Raw genomic sequence first — 17,868 nt, 5'->3', positions numbered from 1 at the left:
AGGAGTCATTCAGCTCCCACGGCCGGTCACTTGCAGAGACATCGGCCAAGCTGCTCCGGCGCTGCTCTTAAACGTCATCAACCAGCCTTCCTCAGGGAGAAAAGGGCGGGAACAGAGAACAGCTGAGAGGGAATGGAGAAGAGGGCGGGGTCCAAAGGCTTCTGAGTTGCAACTACATTGAGGGGCGGGGATCTTCATTTGCATTATTCTCACTCCGCCATTGACGTCAAGCCTTGGGAGCTGAAACGGACAGTATTATATTCGCGTTTGTGCCACCCCCCCCCCCCCGCCTGACGAGCAGGGCACACGATGGGGACATGTGTGTGTGTCGGGGGGGCGACTCGGGCTGCCCGAGGGGGATAGGGCGGCCCTGCCCTCCGCCTCCACCCGCGTCGCTAGGAGACGGCGCGGCGCCATGGCAACGGCCGCGTCGCTTTCCGGGGGCGGGCGTTTTCCGTTGGGGCGGCAGCGGGGCTCGCGGTCCCCCGCTCGGCGCCCGCCCCGCGCACCATGGCCGGCCCCGCCCTGCGCATCGGCGACCAGCTCATCCTGGAGGAGGACTACGACGACAGCTACATCCCCAGCGAGCACGGTGGGCGCGAGGCGGTGGGCGCGGGGCGGGGTGTGTGTCTGTGCGCCGGTGCCCCCCGCGCGGCCGCTTCAACGGGCTCGTCTCCCCCGCAGAGATCCAGGAGTTCGCCCGCGTGGTGGGCATCGACCCGGAGCACGAGCCGGAGCTGATGTGGCTGGCCCGGGAGGGCATCGTGGCCCCGCTGCCCGCCGAGTGGAAGCCGTGGTGAGTCGCCGCCGCTGCGCCTCCTCCTCTGCCCGGGCGGAGTCTGGCGGCGGGTCCCGGGGCCTGGGCAACGGGGACGGCCCGCCCGTCGGGGGCGCAGCTGAGGCGGTGGCGGTTTCCCTCAAGTCCCGCTGGGGGCCCAGCTGCTTTCTGGAAGCCGCAGAAAGTGCGTTGCGAGCCTAGTTGGGATGTGTGTGTGTGTGTGTGTGTGTGTGTCCAGAAAGGACGGAGCAGAACAGGAGCCTGAGCAGCCCCGACACGCGTGCACGCGCACCCCCGCACCCGCAGAGAGAGCGAGAGTCCTGCCTAGCTCTCTCCTTGGGGAGGGGGGAGGGGGGGTCTCCCCGAGCGGTTGCTACTTGCACTCTCCCTTCTCCGCAGCCAAGACGTCACTGGCGACATCTACTACTTCAATTTTGCCAATGGCCAGTCGACCTGGGACCATCCGTGTGACGAGCGCTACCGCCAACTTGTGATCCAGGAAAGGGAAAAAATTCTGGAACATGGAGGCCTTAAAAAGAAAGAGAGAAAGAAGAAAAGGGCAGAAAAGAGAAGGGAGAAGAAAGAAAGAGACCCCTGGAAGCAGCATCCTGGGGTGAGCGCTTGAATGAAAGGTCTCTGTGCTTTCTCCTTCGCCCCCCCCCCCCATGGGACAAAGGAGCTGGGCTTTGAATGCACCTTTTCCACTTTCAGGTGGGTTTAGCCCTTTCCTGACATGGCTGGGAAAGGTTTCCTTTTCAAAAATGAAAAATTAAGTGATCACGGAAGAGAACAATAGCCAGTTCCATCCTTGGCACTTGCTCTTCTTTTGTGGGAATTTCTTTCAGTCTCCGGTGCTGAAGATTTGGAAGGGTTTAAACAAATTAGCTGCCTTAAATCCCCCCCTCCCCAAACCGTGTATATCGCAGATGTTTGCATTATTCAAACAGCCGATTGCCATATCTAAGCTGGTATCAAAATTCTGCCTAGCGTCATGGTGGGCTCCTCTGGTAAGGAAGAGCAAGAAATGCCGGCCTGTTTTTCCTTGCGTGGCTCACACAAAAGAAAAGTTAGCCTGTTCACAGAGTCAGTCACCTGATGGTTTTTGCCTCCTTAGGAGATGCAGTCAGAGCCGGGGATTCTCCCGTCCACATCCTTTTATCGAGTATCGTCCCCTGTCCTGTATTCGGAGCATGGCAGTCCCGACTTAGAGCAACAGGGCAGCCTGGTCACACAGAACGACTCCTTCCTGAGAAACCCCAAGGGAAAGATTTCGGATGCTGCTGACCTGTCCAGGCTGCTGTCAAGCCCTGCCCCAGGGAAGCTACAACCTCTTCTGCCAGAAAAATCAAACCGGACTCAACAGATCCTTGCAGATGTGGAGAAAATTCTTGGAAGAAACGCATGCTCCAACAGGTCAGACGTTAACCATCAAGCACAACCAGATGCGAATACGGAAATCAGAGGTGCAGCTGCTAGTGGTGTTGTATCAGACTTGGAAGCCGAGGATGCAGATAGCATTCACCTCCTCAAGCCCTTTTTCCAAACGCTGAAGAACCCCTCCCAAACTATAGCAGGTGCGATGACCGTGTTAGCCCTGGGAGGGGTCAAGGAGAAAAGGCTGTTCGTGGAGGGAGAGAAACAAGGCCACGCAGAGGGAGATGGGCTGGTCAGGAAGGAAGACTTCCTGCTAACGGTTGGGAAGGAAGTGCAGCTTTCTCCCTCTGCTGCTGCTTTTGCGTTGGTCTCATCCAGGACTCTGGAGGGACAAGGTGACATCCGTTATTTTCAAAACGAAGTATCAAGGCCTGTGGAGAGAACAAAGGAGAGCAGGAGGGGAAAAAAGAACAGCCCTTCTGAACAATGCCAGGCCCCAGAGCCCAGCCCGTGGCAGATCGAGGCTCTTGTTCCTCATTCTCAGCTGCAGGGTTCGGTTGAGCTTGGAGCCAAGACGGCAATGTCGGAGAGTGAAGTGTCATCTCCTACACAACTCACAGGGGAGAAAAAAGACGATTCAAAGATAGAATCTGACAGCGGTAATAGCATCAGTGCTGCTAGCAGCTTGTCTGACCACCTTGCTTCTCAAGTCTTGGGGGAAGTAGACAATTTATCCTGGGACTTACAGAGCTCTTGTGAATCTGAGCATCCAACAAAGCCCCTGCCTTCTCCCCAAAGACCATTTTTGGAAGCCGTAAATAGCCAAGCACAAAGCTCCCCAGACAATCTGTCGGTTAGCGAGTGCTATTCAGAGGATCAGAAGTTCTATCAACATGTCCTCCATATGGTGCAGAAGTCCAGGAGAACAGAATTGGGCGTACTCAAATCTCTGGCGGGTCAGAAGAGCTGCAGCGAAGGGCCTGATTCTGACCAGGCTGCTCAGCCTGATGTTGCTGGAGAAGGAACTACACAAACGGCAGCAGTAGAAGCGGCAAGTCCTGACGGAGAGAGATTGAAGCCCTGGGAAGAAGGTCAGGCACTCCTTCTCCAAGACAACCAGGCAGGAGAACAGCTGGTGCCAGAGACGGTTTTGATGGAAGGAGTCTGTAGGGCTGGGCTTTCAAACGACAGAGATGGAATTGAAGAGGTAGGTGGCTGGCATTTATACTCTGTCTTTTCTCTGAACAGACAACTTTCCCCACTGTAAACTATTGCATTAACCAGTTAGGCCAAGAATGGTGTAACATTCGGTAAGAATCATTCCCTGGATTTGAACCCCAGCTTCCTACCTCGTGCCTATCTTTTTGACTGGCTCCTGAACTGGGGGGAGGAAATAGGAATATCCCCTATTGGATAAGAAAGGAGATGTTTGTATTGTTAACTGGTTCAGAGATTATCCGGCCTTAAAAGTAAGCAGTAAAGTGTTTCAATAATTAAAAAAGGACCCGCTTAAGGTTGGGGAACAGCTGTTAAAATAGTAAAAAAAAATATTAACATATACAAGTACAAAGTGATGGCTGCTGGGAAGAAGTCCTATCCTGATTGCAACCAGAGAAAGGATCTCGGGATCCTTGTGGGAAAGACTGGTACATTACGACAGCTGGAAAAAGATTTCATATAAACTGATTGAAATCACTACATTGTTTGTCCTTTAAATTCCAGTGTGCTTTTATATTTGGCAAAGGTGTAGATTACAATTAAAACAGTGGACAAGATTGGAGGGATGGTCAAGATAAAAGCTATATACTGTACAGTGTGAATAAAGGTGAGAGAAGACTTGTTTCCTCTCTCGTAATATATATAATGCTACAATCGTCCTGCTGCATTGGGTCAAAGGCAGCAATGTTCCAACGCTTTCCCTGAAAATAAGACCCTCTCTTGTTTTTATTCGGAACCCCGAAATAAGCGCTTGGCCTTATTTTGGGGTGGGGGGAGGTCTTATTATTTTGGGGCATGTGGAGCAGGAGGGGGCTCCTCTTGCCGTGTCACCTGGTCTGCAGCTCTGCCCCCCTAAGAGGAAATGGGATTTTGGGGGGAAGACGGTGGTTCCTCCCCATGCTCCTCCTTGAGTCCAGGCTTTCCAAGAGAGTCTGGGGTCCTCCTGGTTATGGGATATGGTGTGACTCTTTCAGCCTAAGGACCAATGGGAGAAGCTTTGTAGCTCTAGCCATCTTGAACAATGTGACTGCAAGTGGGACTGGCTTTGTGACTCCTTTTCGCACCTTAACGCACTGATATTTTGATTGGTTTTCCTTTGATAGCCCAGCAGCTGTGGGAAAAATACTTTGGAATCAAATAATGAGAGGGAAAAAGAAACTTGTTTGCCTCACTTGATATCCGATGTGACAGAGAAGGAAGAAGTCGATGAGGTAGTATCTTTTTTTCATCAAACACAATTGATATACAGGTAAAACTCAAAAAATTAGAATGTTGTGCAAAAATTCATTTATTTCAGTAATGCAACTTAAAAGGTGAAACGTAATATATGAGAGAAACTCATTATATGTGAGCCAAGGTAGTTCAAGCCGCAATTTGTCATAATTGTGATGATTATGGGGTACGGCTCATGAAAACCCCAAATCCCCCATTTGGGGGAATATTACATGTGATCAATAAAACAAGGATTGTACATAGAACAATATTGGACCTCTGAAAAGTATAAGCATGTGTAGACTTGGTTTGGGCCCCTTTTGCAGCAAATTCCTGCCTCACTAATTAGGGTTTGCCATGGCACCTCTCAGCCTGTGGCCCTGCTGCTGGGGTGCTATGGAAGACCAGGATGCTTCAATAGCAGCCTTCCGCTGTCCTGCATTGCGCAGTCTCACGTCTCTCACCTTCCTCTTGGCAATGCCCCGTAGGCTCTCTGATGGGGTTCAGGTCAGGCGAGTTTGCTGGCCAATCAAGGTCAGTAATCCCACGGTCATTGAACCAGGTTTTGGTGCTTTTGGCAGTGTGGACAGTGGCCAAGTCCTGTTGGAAAATGAAGTCTAATAATCTAATAAATTATCATCATTATTATTATTACTATTGCTATTAAGTCGGCATCCCCATAAAGCTCGTCTGTGGAAGGAAGCATGAAGCGCTCCAAAACCTTCTCTGCTTGTTGCTGGACATGAGGCCGAAGAAGGCCTGAAGGCCGCTATTGAAGCACCCAGGTCTTCCATAACAGGTCCCTAGTGCTAATGCCAAAACTAAGTACTGACCACATATGCATGCTTAAACATTTCAGAGGTCCGATATTGTTCTATGTACGAATCTTGTTTTATTGATTGCATGTAATATTCTAATTTTCTGAGAAGGTGGATGTGGGGTTTTCATGAGCTGTACCCCATAATCATCACATTTATGACAAAACACGGCTTGAACTATCTGAGTCTCATATATTACGCTTCACCTGTTAAGTTGCATTGCTGAAATAAATGAACTTTTGAACAATATTCTAAATTTTACAAGTTTCACCTGTATCTCTGAAAGGGACATATTTTTGTTCATAATGTATCCCAGAAAAATATTTGAAAAATCAGCATGTGAAATCAGTTCCCAGATGGCAGGGGAGTGAAGTGATATGTCCCTTTAAAAGAAACAGGGCGAGAGTGCGTGTAGTGCGACGGGGGACAATTTCTAGTCCGTCCTAAATGTGTTTTATGTGGTTCAACAACTACAGTTATTGTGGAATGCGGCCACTGCCTGGTTTCATGATGGGCCCTTTGTAGACTTGGTGACAGAATTCCAAAGTCACTGTGCTGCTTACCAGGAGATTTCCAAACCCAATTCAAACTGCTCCTCGTTGTTTTTAAAAACTTAAACGGTGTAGCACCAGGAGGCCCCAAGCAACACCTTCGTGGATCGGCCCACCCAGACCCCCTGGTCCGCAGGTGGATGAGGGTGAGGAATAAAGTGAGGAGGAGCATTATTTCCACCTTTCAAAATGCAGCTTCAGGACAACTCAGCGCCTGTGATTCTGCGCTCAAAGCTCTTGCCCGGCCCCTTCTCACCGCTGCTGCTGCTGCTGCTGCTGCTTTTTTGGGGGGTGCAGCTGCGGGTCTGCGCACCCGTGGCCTCGTCCACTTCCTCAGGGGCAGGAGGAGGAACGCTGGGAACGCCGACTCAGGCGCACAGGGCAGCAGCGGCCGGCTCCATAGATGATGCCGCCTGTGCCGTAGGCCCACCCTCCCAGGTCTCGGACCCCCTTCCTTTCCCACCCGCCTACGTTTCCTCTCTTCTCTGGCCTTTGGTTTCCAGAATCTTATTCTAGAAAAAGTCCTGGGTGTGCCTGAAATACCTCCAGCCCTAAACAGTCCAAAATTTGGGGTGAACAGAGCCACCATTGAAAGCACTTCGACAGAGGAAGTAAATTGCTGCATTTTAAAAAATCAGTTAGCAACCCATCCCAAAAAAACCCAACAGCTTTTCACATCCGTGACAAAAATTTACACAGGACCCTTTGATAAGAAACTTCTCCAAAGTCTTTTCCAAAGTCCTTGTATATGAAACTACGGAGCTACGCCTCTTCTTATGTTTGTGGACAGCTCAGCACTCCTGGCTATTGGCTAAACAGGGGACTTTGCAGGGGACGAGAGAGAGAGAGAGCCTCGAAGAAGGGGCCCAGCCATAGGGACAGAAATATCAGGAGGGGATGAGGAAGGGATTCCCAGACTGCCCCACCTTGGCTTGAGTGTCGAGGGAGGGGAAAAGGAACTTGGCAGACTTTCAGATTCTGATATTATATCCTCTAACAATGAAATAGAGTGCCAGGAACGCTGTAGTGCAGGTTTTCAGAGATGGCCTACCTCAAAGGGCTGTCGGGACTAATCTTTGTGGAATCCATACAGATTTTATTTCCACCAGGCTTCTTCATTAGGCTTTTTTCTCAAGAGCAGACATTAAAATAATTTTCTGCATCTTCTTAGTTCCTTTCTTAAAAATCAATGCCGCTTCAAGGACTCTCCCTAATTTAAGGGTTACATGTTTTTTCTAAGACGTCAGCAAGTCTGATGGGCAGATGCCACGAGGAGTTAATGATTTGTTATTTTTAATATCTTCAAATAATCTACAGCAGTGATGGCGCCCCTGTGGCACGTTGCCCTAGCTCAGCTCCTGCGTGCCTGCCTGCCTGTGCCTGCCATCTGATTTTTGGCTCGGACAGAGGCTCTGGGAGGGCGTTTTTTGGCTTCCGGAGAGCCTCGGGGGTGGGGTGGGGGGACGACTTTCTATCTTCTCCTGGCTCCAGGGAAGCCTTTGGAGGTCTGGTGCATCAGTTGCGACCCTATTTGGACCGGGAGTCACTGCTCACAGTCCCTCATGCCCTCATCACCTCGAGGCTCGACTACTGTAACGCTCTCTACATGGGGCTACGTTTGAAGAGTGTTCGGAAACTCCAGATCGTGCAGAATGCAGCTGCGAGAGCAATCATGGCCTTCCTTAGATATGCCCATGTCACACCAACACTCCGCAGTCTGCATTGGTTGCCGATCAGTCTCCGGTCACAATTCAAAGTGTTGGTTATGACCTATAAAGCCCTTCATGGCACCGGACCAGATTACCTCAGGGACCGCCTTCCGCCGCATGAATCCCAGCGACCAGTTAGGTCCCACAGAGTGGGTCTTCTCCGGGTCCCGTCAACTAAACAATGCCGCTTGGCGGGACCCAGGGGAAGAGCCTTCTCTGTGGTGGCCCCGGCCCTCTGGAACCAACTCCCCCCAGAGATTAGAATTGCCCCCACCCTCCTTGCCTTTCGTAAGCTACTTAAAACCCACCTCTGTCGCCAGGCATGGGGGAATTAAGATTTCTTCTCCCCCCTAGGCCGTTACAACTGTATACATGGTATGTTTGTATGTATGTTTGGTTTTTATATATTAAGGGGTTTTAATTTGCTTTTAGTATTGGATTTTATTGTATATTGTTCATGATTGTTGTTAGCCGCCCCGAGTTTTTGGAGAGGGGCGGCATATAAATCCAATCAAACTTGAAACTTGGAGCCTGGGGAGGGTGAAACACGGGCCCCCTGGGAAAGGGCCTCCGTGGGTGGGGGAAGCTGTTTTTGCCCTCCCCATGGAGATGAATTATGGGCGTGGGCACTCTTACTCACTCGATAACGCCTGCGCACGCTCTTTCGCCCCCCAAGGCAAAAAGGTTTGCCATCACTGATCTAGAGTATCTTGTCATCTAAATTTGCTCAACCATTCTGGTTCTTCCCTGTGAAAGTCAATCCAAGGTCCATCTACTCAATTCAAACGAGCGATGGAAAGCCTAACTGGGTTTCTTAATAATCTCTATATTGTCCTTTTACTCCTTCGTTGTCCAAGGCCCAAAGATATAGTATTTAAAAGTTTAAGGTGTAACATTTCTTCCCAGGTGCATTCCGTGCACTTTCCACGCCCTCTCTGTTCTCCTCCTGAGGGGAACCACATGCTCAGAGGGGCAGTTTTAAAGCTTCCTGCACACCACTAAAGAGTCGTGCTGCCTCTTCTGGGTCCAGCATTCTTTCCGAGCCTCGGTCATTGTACTTTTAAATATCCTCCAGATCTTATTGACTTTTTCTTTTAAACTTTTCCACCAGTTCCTTTATTTTTCATTCACTTTTGTTGCACAGTGTAAAGTATTGCACACTGCTTTCAATTTTTCACACGCATCTGTGTTAAGATGACTGTTTCGCGTTGGTTCCACGGTCCATAAAATCTTGCGTCTGATCATGCTGTCAGAGTTAAACCTAGAAAGCTCCCGCCTTTCTTTCCTCTTGCAGGACAAAAACGGGTTGGTGCAGGAGAAAAAGGAGGGCAAAGGCAGCTTGCAGGAGGAGCAAGACGGAGGTTCTGCTGAGGCAGAAGAGAGGAGGTACCAAAGCCCAAATCCTTTGCAAAAAAGCATGGCTGCTGCACCTCCGCTTCCCAAGACCCGACTTTCTGCAGGGCTGGCTTCTTTTAATCCCACCAAAGAGGACTGCCACGTGGAGCACGTTGTTGGTGGATTTAAAGGCAGACAACATCATCTTGGGTTGCTGGGAGCCCCAAATCTGACCAGATCCCTAAGAGAGCACCGTCTCACCAAGGCATTTAAGCGGAGAACAGGGGCTGTGGCATTTCATTTATTTAATGATTTGTTCATCATTATGCTACTGATGTTTACAGTGGGAGAAAGGAAGCTTAAGGCCAAATATGTATAAGTAAAATTTAATTATTATTAAAAGTTTGCTCAAAAACAAGCATTTTTTTAGAAACTAGTAAAACCGGTGGGTTTGTTCATCCTAACAAGGCGATTGTATCAGGGACCAGGAGGAGCTGCTGAAAAGGCTCAATTCTTGAATCCCTGCATAACAAGCTGCAGTATCTGTAGGAGTAGATTTTTAAAATGAACTCAATGACTAGGATAAAGTGTGAAATACTGTAGAAAAAAGTGGTGTCTTGAGTGCCTTTTAGTGACTTAAGGGTGATAACCAATGTCTGGAGTTTCTCCCAGAGTAATATTTTAGTATAAATGAAATACGTCTTCTTTTGATTCTTTCCAGAGACCAGTTGGCTACGGAATTTTGCAGTAAATAAATACTCTAGACTAGTTTCAAAGGCATCCCCACAAATAATGATTCAGATTCTTCTAAGGTACACCTGTAAATTTTAAACAAGCCAGCAAAACAAAATAAACATATTCACAAAAAGGTGTTTGTATTGCACCATATTAGCCCTTTCCCCACAATAGTGTTGGTATCCAGAATCCAGATGAATAAGAAAAATTAAAGCTATACAAGATACTCTGCATTTAAAGGTGGTCAGAGTATTCATGGAATATGATACTGTTATCTGACCCTGATATTAAGCAGTAAATCTGGTTATTTTCTTCATTTTCTGAAAGTAGGTATAAAACTAAGCATCTAGGGAAATTCCCTCCCGCAACTGTGCCCCAGGGATTTAGGGGGGAAAAGCCATTTTACACCGCCGCCCTTACCTTAATGGGGAAGGCTACAGCCAGGTGTGCAGTTAACAGATGATATTAAAGCCCTGTGCATAGGTTGGAGTAGCTCACTGGCTGCAGATTTGCTGCAAGTGATAAGAATACAAGGTGAAAGCAGGTCAGATGGAAACGATTGTTCAGGCACATTGTTGTGAGCTGGAGAGTAGATCAGAATTGAATTGAACTGGTATTTACCTTGCTAAGCGATGAAGAATTGGCCTTAGTAGGCTTCCGTTTGCTAGGGGTCTTTTCAGGCTTCTGTGGCCCTTTCCAGCAATAACAGGTGCAAACGTGCTTCTCTCAATAGCAGGTGTTTTGAGACTGAGAAGGTTCGTGCTGGGGGGTCAGTGGAGGAAATAACCAAAGTGGAGGAAACGAACATGTGTTTGCTGGAAGAAAAACAGATACACGTTCAGAATTTGCAGGAAGAACCGCAACAGCCAGAGGAAGAAGAGACCCAGATGTTACTTCAGCAGCAAGAGTCTGCCCTCCGGTGAGTCTCTTTGCACCTCTGCTATGGACACTTGGCTTTTCTCCCCCTTCCCCTGCCCCTGCCCCCCCGCCTGCCCCCCAATGAATGCCAGTAGTGCACATCTCATGTCAGATAGACTTTGCAGTTCCAAAGTTTTAGTGTTTTAACATTCTTTCCCAGAAGGAGGCAAGGACTATTTGTTATAAGATCAAAGAAGCTACTTAATTAGAAACTTTTAGGAAAAGCTGATCCAGTAAAAGAATAATTGACTGCCTTTATACACATTTATCTGTTCGATACAGACCACAGCTGTTTGACCCTTGCCTAGGCTACTCATGACTTGTGGATTGGATCGGTACAGATTTGTGTTCTGTGTAGGACTCTGATGCACATCAGCTCCCAACTCCTGCATCGTCTGATCCTCTGGGGGTCATTCTCCTAAATCCTGCTGTGAGCCTCTTTTCTCTCTGAGCCAGAATAACTTACAGAGTCATTTGCTTCTGTGAGTCATGGCTGTTGTCTTTGCATTATAACTGAATGGGCCGTTCGTAGTAGGGATTTTTCTTTATTTTATTCCCATGAAAGCAGCCCTGCGGTGATCTCTGCAAAGCCTGAATCTCCTTCTACTGAGCGTCCGGTTCCATGCTCCACGGACTCTCAGTCAGCAGGGATTAAAAGAGAGAGTGCCGGGAAAGGGTTGGAACTTGGACGCAGCCCTCCTTCCTTCGGCATCCGTGACAGGTGGCCACGTGGCCTCCTTCTAGGGCAGATTCCCAAGACAAAATCTGTTTGCTCCATTTTACCTCCCGTTTTTCTGATGTCCCGCTAAACCTTGTTCCCATTGTTTTTTGTTCCATCTTTTGGAACGTTGAGTAATTCTGCCTGTCTTCTACACCAGCTCCTCAGTTTCCTCCATGGTCAACATCCAGTATCTCTGTTCCTCAAAAGTTTATTCTTTCCCAGGTTTTTATCACCTTGGTTGCGTTCCTCTCAATTGATTCCAGTAGATCAATATCCCAGAGCTCTGCTTAAAACATGCTGGCTGAAACTAGACTCATAGGTGCAGACTGATCAATGCCTTGTCTCTGCCCTGCGGTCAGTCAATGACCACTCAGGCTAGGCATATATCCTCTGAAGGAAACAGCCTCTATGGCATCTATGGAGCCATATCCGAGGTCACGCCCTGCCAGCTCCAGTGGCCAGTCGATTTCGGCCTTCTGGAGAGGAGAGGCCATTTTCACCCTCCCCAGGCCTCCTTCAGGAAAGCCGCCCCCTCCTCCAAACGCTGTGCGCGGCTGCCGGGGCGCGGAGTGCCAGAGCTGGGCTGCCCCGTCAGAGGGAGGAAGCTGGGCGAGGTCAGCCGTTTCCTGGCGTGAGAGCCGAAAGGGCCCAGTGGGGCTGCTAGGAAGGCACCCCACAGGTTGGGGGCTGGGACGCCAACAGGGCTGGAGTCGGTCTGCGAGGGAGGGACAGGCAAACTCCGTTTTGGCTGAAACGACAGGTGACCATTGGGGTCCAGGGGAGGGGGAGCTCGATAAACATGGTGGAGTGCAAAGTCAAGAGCAGGCGGCACAGCACGCCCCCACCCAACCCCCGCAACGCCTGCCGCTCTGCCGCCACCCGAGCCGGGGAAGGAGCAGTGGGCGGGGCAGGTGCCGCTGCTGCCCTGGGTGCCTGAGTGGGCTCCCACCCCAAAGAAAGCAGCAGCTGTGGCGGGAAGGGCAAGCGCTACCGTTGGAATCAGTTGGCGTGCCTTTCGTGGAGAGTGAACGTGGCTTCTGTATGAAAAAGCCCCCCGGAGAGCCTGTGCCCCTTAGAGGAAGGTTGGGATGGGCTGCAGGAGCAGCTGCCTATTAAAACGATGGCGGCGGCCTCTGTTTTTCCTTGTGCTGTTTTTATTGCTTCTTGATATGGTCGACTGACTAATCAATAAACAAGGACCGATGACATTGGAAGGCTCCTCAGAGGCTTGTACAGATTAGGATGTCGTATGTAAAAATGTCACAATTTACTTTGTGCAGTTGATTCTTCGTACTGTTTTCAAGGAATGTTGTCAGGGCCGATCCCAAAATACCTGCAAGACGGACTTTTAAGAAGAATCTTTCTCTAGGGAGCCCTGTTGCCTTTATTCCCTCATGCCTCTTCCTCACGCAGTCGGCTTTTGCTGTGAAGGTTTCTACAGACTTTAGCGGTGGTCTCTCTTTTGCTTTTAGGAGCTAGTTTCACAGTCCAAACCACTATCTGTTAGGTCACTGAAAACTGAGTTGGAGACACCTAGGCAGGAAGAGGAGATACGCTTGGGGGGGGAGATCCCAGCAGAACTTCAAAGACTCCCCACAACTCCTGCACTCGGAGATGGCTGCAAGGAAGGAGAAGTCTGCTTATTGTCCTCGTCGGGGGGGAGGGGATGCGATGGCGGTTATAGGGCTGGAGTCAGCCTTGTGTCTAGGTGAGCCCTGCTGAAGTGGGCATTCTCCATAGTTTGGAACATTTGTGGAGGAGGGGAGAGTCTCGTGGAGGAGATTGCCTTATTTATTTATTTATTTATTCATTCATTCATTCAATTTTTATGCCGCCCTTCTCCTTAGACTCAGGGCCGACTTACAACCTGTTAGCAATAGCACTTTTTAAAAACAGAGCCAGCCTATTGCCCTCACAATCCGGGTCCTCATTTGACCCACCTGGGAAGGATGGGAGGCTGAGTCAACCTTGAGCCGGTCATGAGATTTGAACCGCTGACATTCAGATCTACAGTCAGCTTCAGTGGCCTGCAGTACAGCACTCGACCTGCTGCGCCACCCGGGCTCTATTTTGCCTTTTGTGTCAAACAAAAGCATTTGGATCTATGGGTAAGACAGGATTCATTTTGCGGTTTCATCTCACTTAAAAGAGCAAAATCCAGCATTTCTTTAAATTGCACCCACGGCTTCACGGCCTTCATTCCCCAAGCGCTACGTGAAGGCTGCCGGAGTTGAGGCTGCCAGTCCGCGGGCGAGAGCTGCAGCAAAGCAGGCGAGGCTCCGGGCCCAGCAAGATCCCCCTCGTTCGTAAAAGCAGCGCCCTCTGCTGGATCTGGAAGGGCAAGCAGGAGCAGCCCGGCAGAGAAAGAGTTGCAGCAAAGGAGGCTGGAGTCTCTGGGCTTGGGCTCTGTGCACACCTCCCTCCACTAGAGGGTGCTGGAGGTTTCTTGTGAAACTCGGGGGACAAATCGGGAGGCTCATAGCTGTACCTGGCTTGGTCACCAAGAAGGAGAGAAATAACTATGCCTGCTATGAGGGGATTCTGGGTCCTCTGCCCTCGGATTCCAGCTTGGGGTCTTCTTGGCCAAATGCTGCTGGTGCAAAGGGGGGCTCCTGGGAGGGGGCTCTGGAGAAAGCCCAGAGAAGTCTCCTTGCCGTCTCTCTCGGTCCTTGCAGGCCGGCACAAGAAGCTGCACTGACCCAGCCGGAAGAGGAGCTGGAGCCCTTTCGGCCACGGGAGGGAGAAAAGCTCAGGGGCCAGAAGCATCTCCCTCTGGGACAGGTCAGAAAAGAGGCCGGAATGGCCGCGCAGGCTGAAGAGGTGGCGCTGCGGCAGGAGAACCAGAGGGCCCTGGACGAACTGAGGGAGAAGCTGTGCGGAGAAAAGGAGCTGGTGAGGAGGCCCCCCCTCCACTCCCTCCCAGGGGCTGGGGAATCAGAGGTGCCCCCCCCCCCTCTTACCACCACCACCACCACCCCGGGGCACGGCTGGAGCTGCCTGGAAACCGTCTCAAAAGGGGAGAATCGGTCCGTGAAGACACGGGTTCAATGAACGGATGGGCCAAAGCCCTTCAGAAAGTTGAGTGCTGGTCTCTTACAGTATTAGAAGGTTGGGTCCTGATGGGCAGATCCACGTTCAGGTGTTGAATCCTGTCTGGTTCTGGTCTATTATTGCAAAAAGAATTTGGCCGTCAGTGCGAAACCAGTTCCCCATCCCTACGTACAGCTTTGAAATTCTTGCCTGGCAAGGAAAATTGAGGGCAGTGTTTCCCAACCGTGGCCACTTGAAGATATTTGGACCTCAACTCCCAGAATTCCTCATCCATCACATGCTGGCTGGGGGATTCTGGGAGTTGAAGTCCAAATATCTTCAGGTTGCCAAGGTTGGGAAACACTGGATTAGGGCACAAGTCAGGGAGGAATTGGGGGACCAATGTTTATGGGTCTAGATCAGGGGTATCTGGAAGTTATACGCGGACCTCTTTACCAGCGGCCCCCTTCGTCCGTTGGCAGGCTCTGCAGGAACTGCAGGCGCGGATGGCAGCAGATCTCCAGCTACAAAAAGCTTCGGCAGCAGAAGAGCACCAGAAGGTGAGGCCCCCAGGCCGGAGGGGTGGGGCAGCCCTGTCCTTGCAGCTGCATTGGGGTCTCCAATGGTCATCCCGGTTTCACAAGCTCTAGAGGGAGATCTCCTTCCTGCGGCCTGCCGCCTGGAGACTCATCTGTGAATTTTTAAGACCCATAGAAGAGTTTTGAGGCCCCTCAGATTTTCTCATTTGATCGCTGTTGGGTTTTTTGTTGGTTGGTTTATGGGTTCGTGTCTGCCTACCGTCTCGCCCCCCACGCCTGACCCCACCCTTGTACAAATTTGTACATGTACACTGTGTCTCTTGGGTCTGCCTAGTACCAGGGCTGCCTGGTCAGGAGGACTCTGGGATGCTTAGGCTTGGACAGGCGACCTGCGGGGTGCTGTTCTTGCCAAGCAGATCAATTCTTTTAATCTTAATATCTCACGATAGAAGAATGTGGGGTTCCCTGGGCATGGCCTTTATTTCGCAAGGAATTGCAAGGGAATAGGCAGAGAGAGCCACAGAAGCTTATTTAAATGACTTAAATGCTTAATGAAGTATAGCTAGCTTAAGAAAAGCAACTAGTCTCTTCCACCAGCTAGAAAAAAAAAACTCTAGCGGGCTGCACACCCTACACGTAGGCTGGAGATCTCTGAAGGCTCCTGCTTTGTCTCCTGGCCAGGTTATTCGGACCCTCCAGATGGAAATGACGCAGGCTCAGAGAAGAGAGAAGGCCGAACTCCAGAAGGAGCTGGAGTGCATGGAGCGAAACGTCCGGCAAAAGAGACATCAGATAGCAGAGTATGAGCAGGAGGTAACGAGGAAACGGACACGCTTCTTATGTGTGTGCCTCGTCCAGTGCAGTCTCCGTGTGTAAACTTTAAATAGTAGCGGGAAGAGGACAGAGCTCTGGGGCACGCCACAAAGCAGGGGCCCTTTTGTGTCATCAGTGCGTGATGATGGCGCGGGAATAACAGCCGTGTAAGTAACCTGGAGGCCTTTCCCCAACTGCAGCTCAGCGACCTTCTGAAAGAGAAGCGTCGGGAGGTCGAGCGAGAACACGCCAGAGAGCTGGGGAAAATGCAGAAGACCCACCAGGAGAATCTGGCCAGGATTCAGGGGCAGCACGAGGAGAAGGTAAGGCCCAGCCAAGGGTCCAGGAGGTGGACAGAGGAAGAGGTGGGGCTCTTTTATATATTTATCTGACAGTCGTCGGACTTTTATGACACTGAATTCTATATAAGACTCTGAGCTGTTGACAACAGAGCATCCAAAATAACATCTGGTGGAGTAATAATAAAATTCGGCATAAAACATTTGTTAATATCCACTGTGCGCAAAATAATAGATATCGGCCTAGTGGTTAAGGCACCAAGTTAGGAAGTGGGAGAGGTGAGTCCAGGTGGGAGGCGTTGGGCCAGTCCCTTCTCTCAGCCCAGCCCACCTGGCTGAGTTCAGGGTTGGGGGAAATAGGAGGAGGAAGCGGCGTTGGGGGCGTCTTGAGTTATTTATAAAAACAAGAACGGCAGAATACAAATACATAACAGTTTTTCATATCTTTATCCTACCTGACCTACAAGACCTGGGGAGCATAAAATTAAGAAACCCATGAAATAATACTATTAATAATGTGCCAGAATCCTTAAAAACATTTTATTATTATTATTATTATTATTAAAAGGGTATCTGTATGTATGTAGCCACTTCACTAAATCACCCTTTCCCTGAGACTCTCTGAACCCGTGGACACAGCCAAGTTTTAAGGGAATTTTGAAGGACGTGGAGCAAGTTTAAGGAAAGAAACCTACCTCTGCACCTGGCAATTCCCGCCGTGCTTTGGGCTCAGCCCTCGGCCTCTCAGCTCATCTTAGGAAGGGAATCCCAGGCGGTTTTTCTCAGGTCAGCGCCAGGCTGGCTTCTGGGCCTGTGGACGCGGCCCCAAGGAAAGAAGGGGCGGCCCAGAAAGGGGCTCCCGCACCCTGCAGCCCCCGTCCCTCCTGGGGTTCTCCAGAGGTGGCCCCATGCAGACCCCACCGATTGCCGCCATCCACAGGGGAGGGGGTGGGGTGGGGTGATGAAGTCTGGGGGTGGGGGGGTTGCTTCCCTCCCTCGCCTCGGGTCAACTTCTTGTGCCCCCGGCAGGAGAAGATGCAGACGGCCGAGCTGGCGGCAGGGCTGCAAGATGAGCTGAAGCACCTGGAGCTGCTCCACCAGGCCCAGCAGGAGGCCCTGGGCAAGACCCATGCAGCGGAGGCGAAGGAGCTGCGGCAGAAACGGCAGAAGCAGGTGGGGAGGGGCTGGCTCCGGCAGACCCCCGGAAGGGCTCCCTCGAAAGCCGGGCGCTGCCCCCTCCGGCTGCCACTGCCGCCTCCTCCCCCCGGGCGGCTGCCCCTCGGCGGTGGCGCCTTCCTCCCCGTAAGCCGGGCCTGGCGGAGAGGCCAAAGCGCCCCTCTCGGCTTCCTTCCCGCAGGAGAAGGCGGCTCAGGACGCGGAGCTGGAGCTGGAGCTGCGAGCGAAAGACGCCCAGACAAAGGCAGCTCAGCTCTGTGCCCAGGTGAGCGCACGGACGCGCAACGGTGCAGCTCATCAGGCCAGTGGGGGAGACGCCAGCCTGGCCCCTCGGACTCTCAGTCAGCGCATGACACAGATCCCCACGCGCATCTTTTGGGAGGAGGGGGAGGGGGAGGGGGAGGAGACCTTCCTGGAAAAAACCTGCATGACCCGAATGCCGTCTCCACTGTTTTTTGTTGGCTGGTCGGTTTCCCCTCTAGAAGAAGGACCTGGTTGGCCCAGCTCTGGCGTAGAACCGCCTGCGCAGAGCCTGAGCCGGAACCGAAGCAGCTCTGGGCCTTTCTCAGCCTCCGGTGTCCTTCTGAATGGTCCACGGGCCACTTCTGGCCTCTCGGTGCCCTGGCCCATATGCGGAGGGCT

The 17,868-nt window shown here is 51.1% G+C and overlaps 1 protein-coding gene across 5 annotated transcripts in view; it reads left to right on the top strand.

The window, feature by feature from the left end:
• Window positions 1–202: 202 nt before the first annotated feature.
• Window positions 203–17,868, top strand: part of CEP164 (centrosomal protein 164) — a 28,259-nt gene continuing 10,593 nt past the window's right edge. Inside the window, exons 1-13 of one of the 5 annotated variants that reach the window (XM_070765399.1) lie at window positions 203–592; window positions 685–796; window positions 1,178–1,391; window positions 1,893–3,359; window positions 4,474–4,581; window positions 8,955–9,046; window positions 10,467–10,649; window positions 14,045–14,261; window positions 14,882–14,959; window positions 15,620–15,751; window positions 15,952–16,074; window positions 17,080–17,223; window positions 17,408–17,491. In XM_070765399.1, the coding sequence (XP_070621500.1) occupies window positions 511–592; window positions 685–796; window positions 1,178–1,391; window positions 1,893–3,359; window positions 4,474–4,581; window positions 8,955–9,046; window positions 10,467–10,649; window positions 14,045–14,261; window positions 14,882–14,959; window positions 15,620–15,751; window positions 15,952–16,074; window positions 17,080–17,223; window positions 17,408–17,491 (3,036 nt within the window). In that variant the 5' untranslated portion in view covers window positions 203–510. Of the gene's footprint in view, window positions 593–684; window positions 797–1,177; window positions 1,392–1,892; window positions 3,360–4,473; window positions 4,582–8,954; window positions 9,047–10,463; window positions 10,650–14,044; window positions 14,262–14,881; window positions 14,960–15,619; window positions 15,752–15,951; window positions 16,075–17,079; window positions 17,224–17,407; window positions 17,492–17,868 lie in introns of all 5 variants that reach the window. The other 4 variants (XM_070765398.1, XR_011560429.1, XR_011560428.1 and 1 more) reach the window with 4 other exon arrangements.

Source organism: Erythrolamprus reginae, chromosome 12 (genome assembly GCF_031021105.1).
Source record: "Erythrolamprus reginae isolate rEryReg1 chromosome 12, rEryReg1.hap1, whole genome shotgun sequence".
NCBI lineage: Eukaryota > Metazoa > Chordata > Lepidosauria > Squamata > Dipsadidae > Erythrolamprus > Erythrolamprus reginae.
The sequence above is the reverse complement of the archived record's forward strand: the minus strand, read 5'-3'. Positions and strand labels throughout refer to the sequence as shown.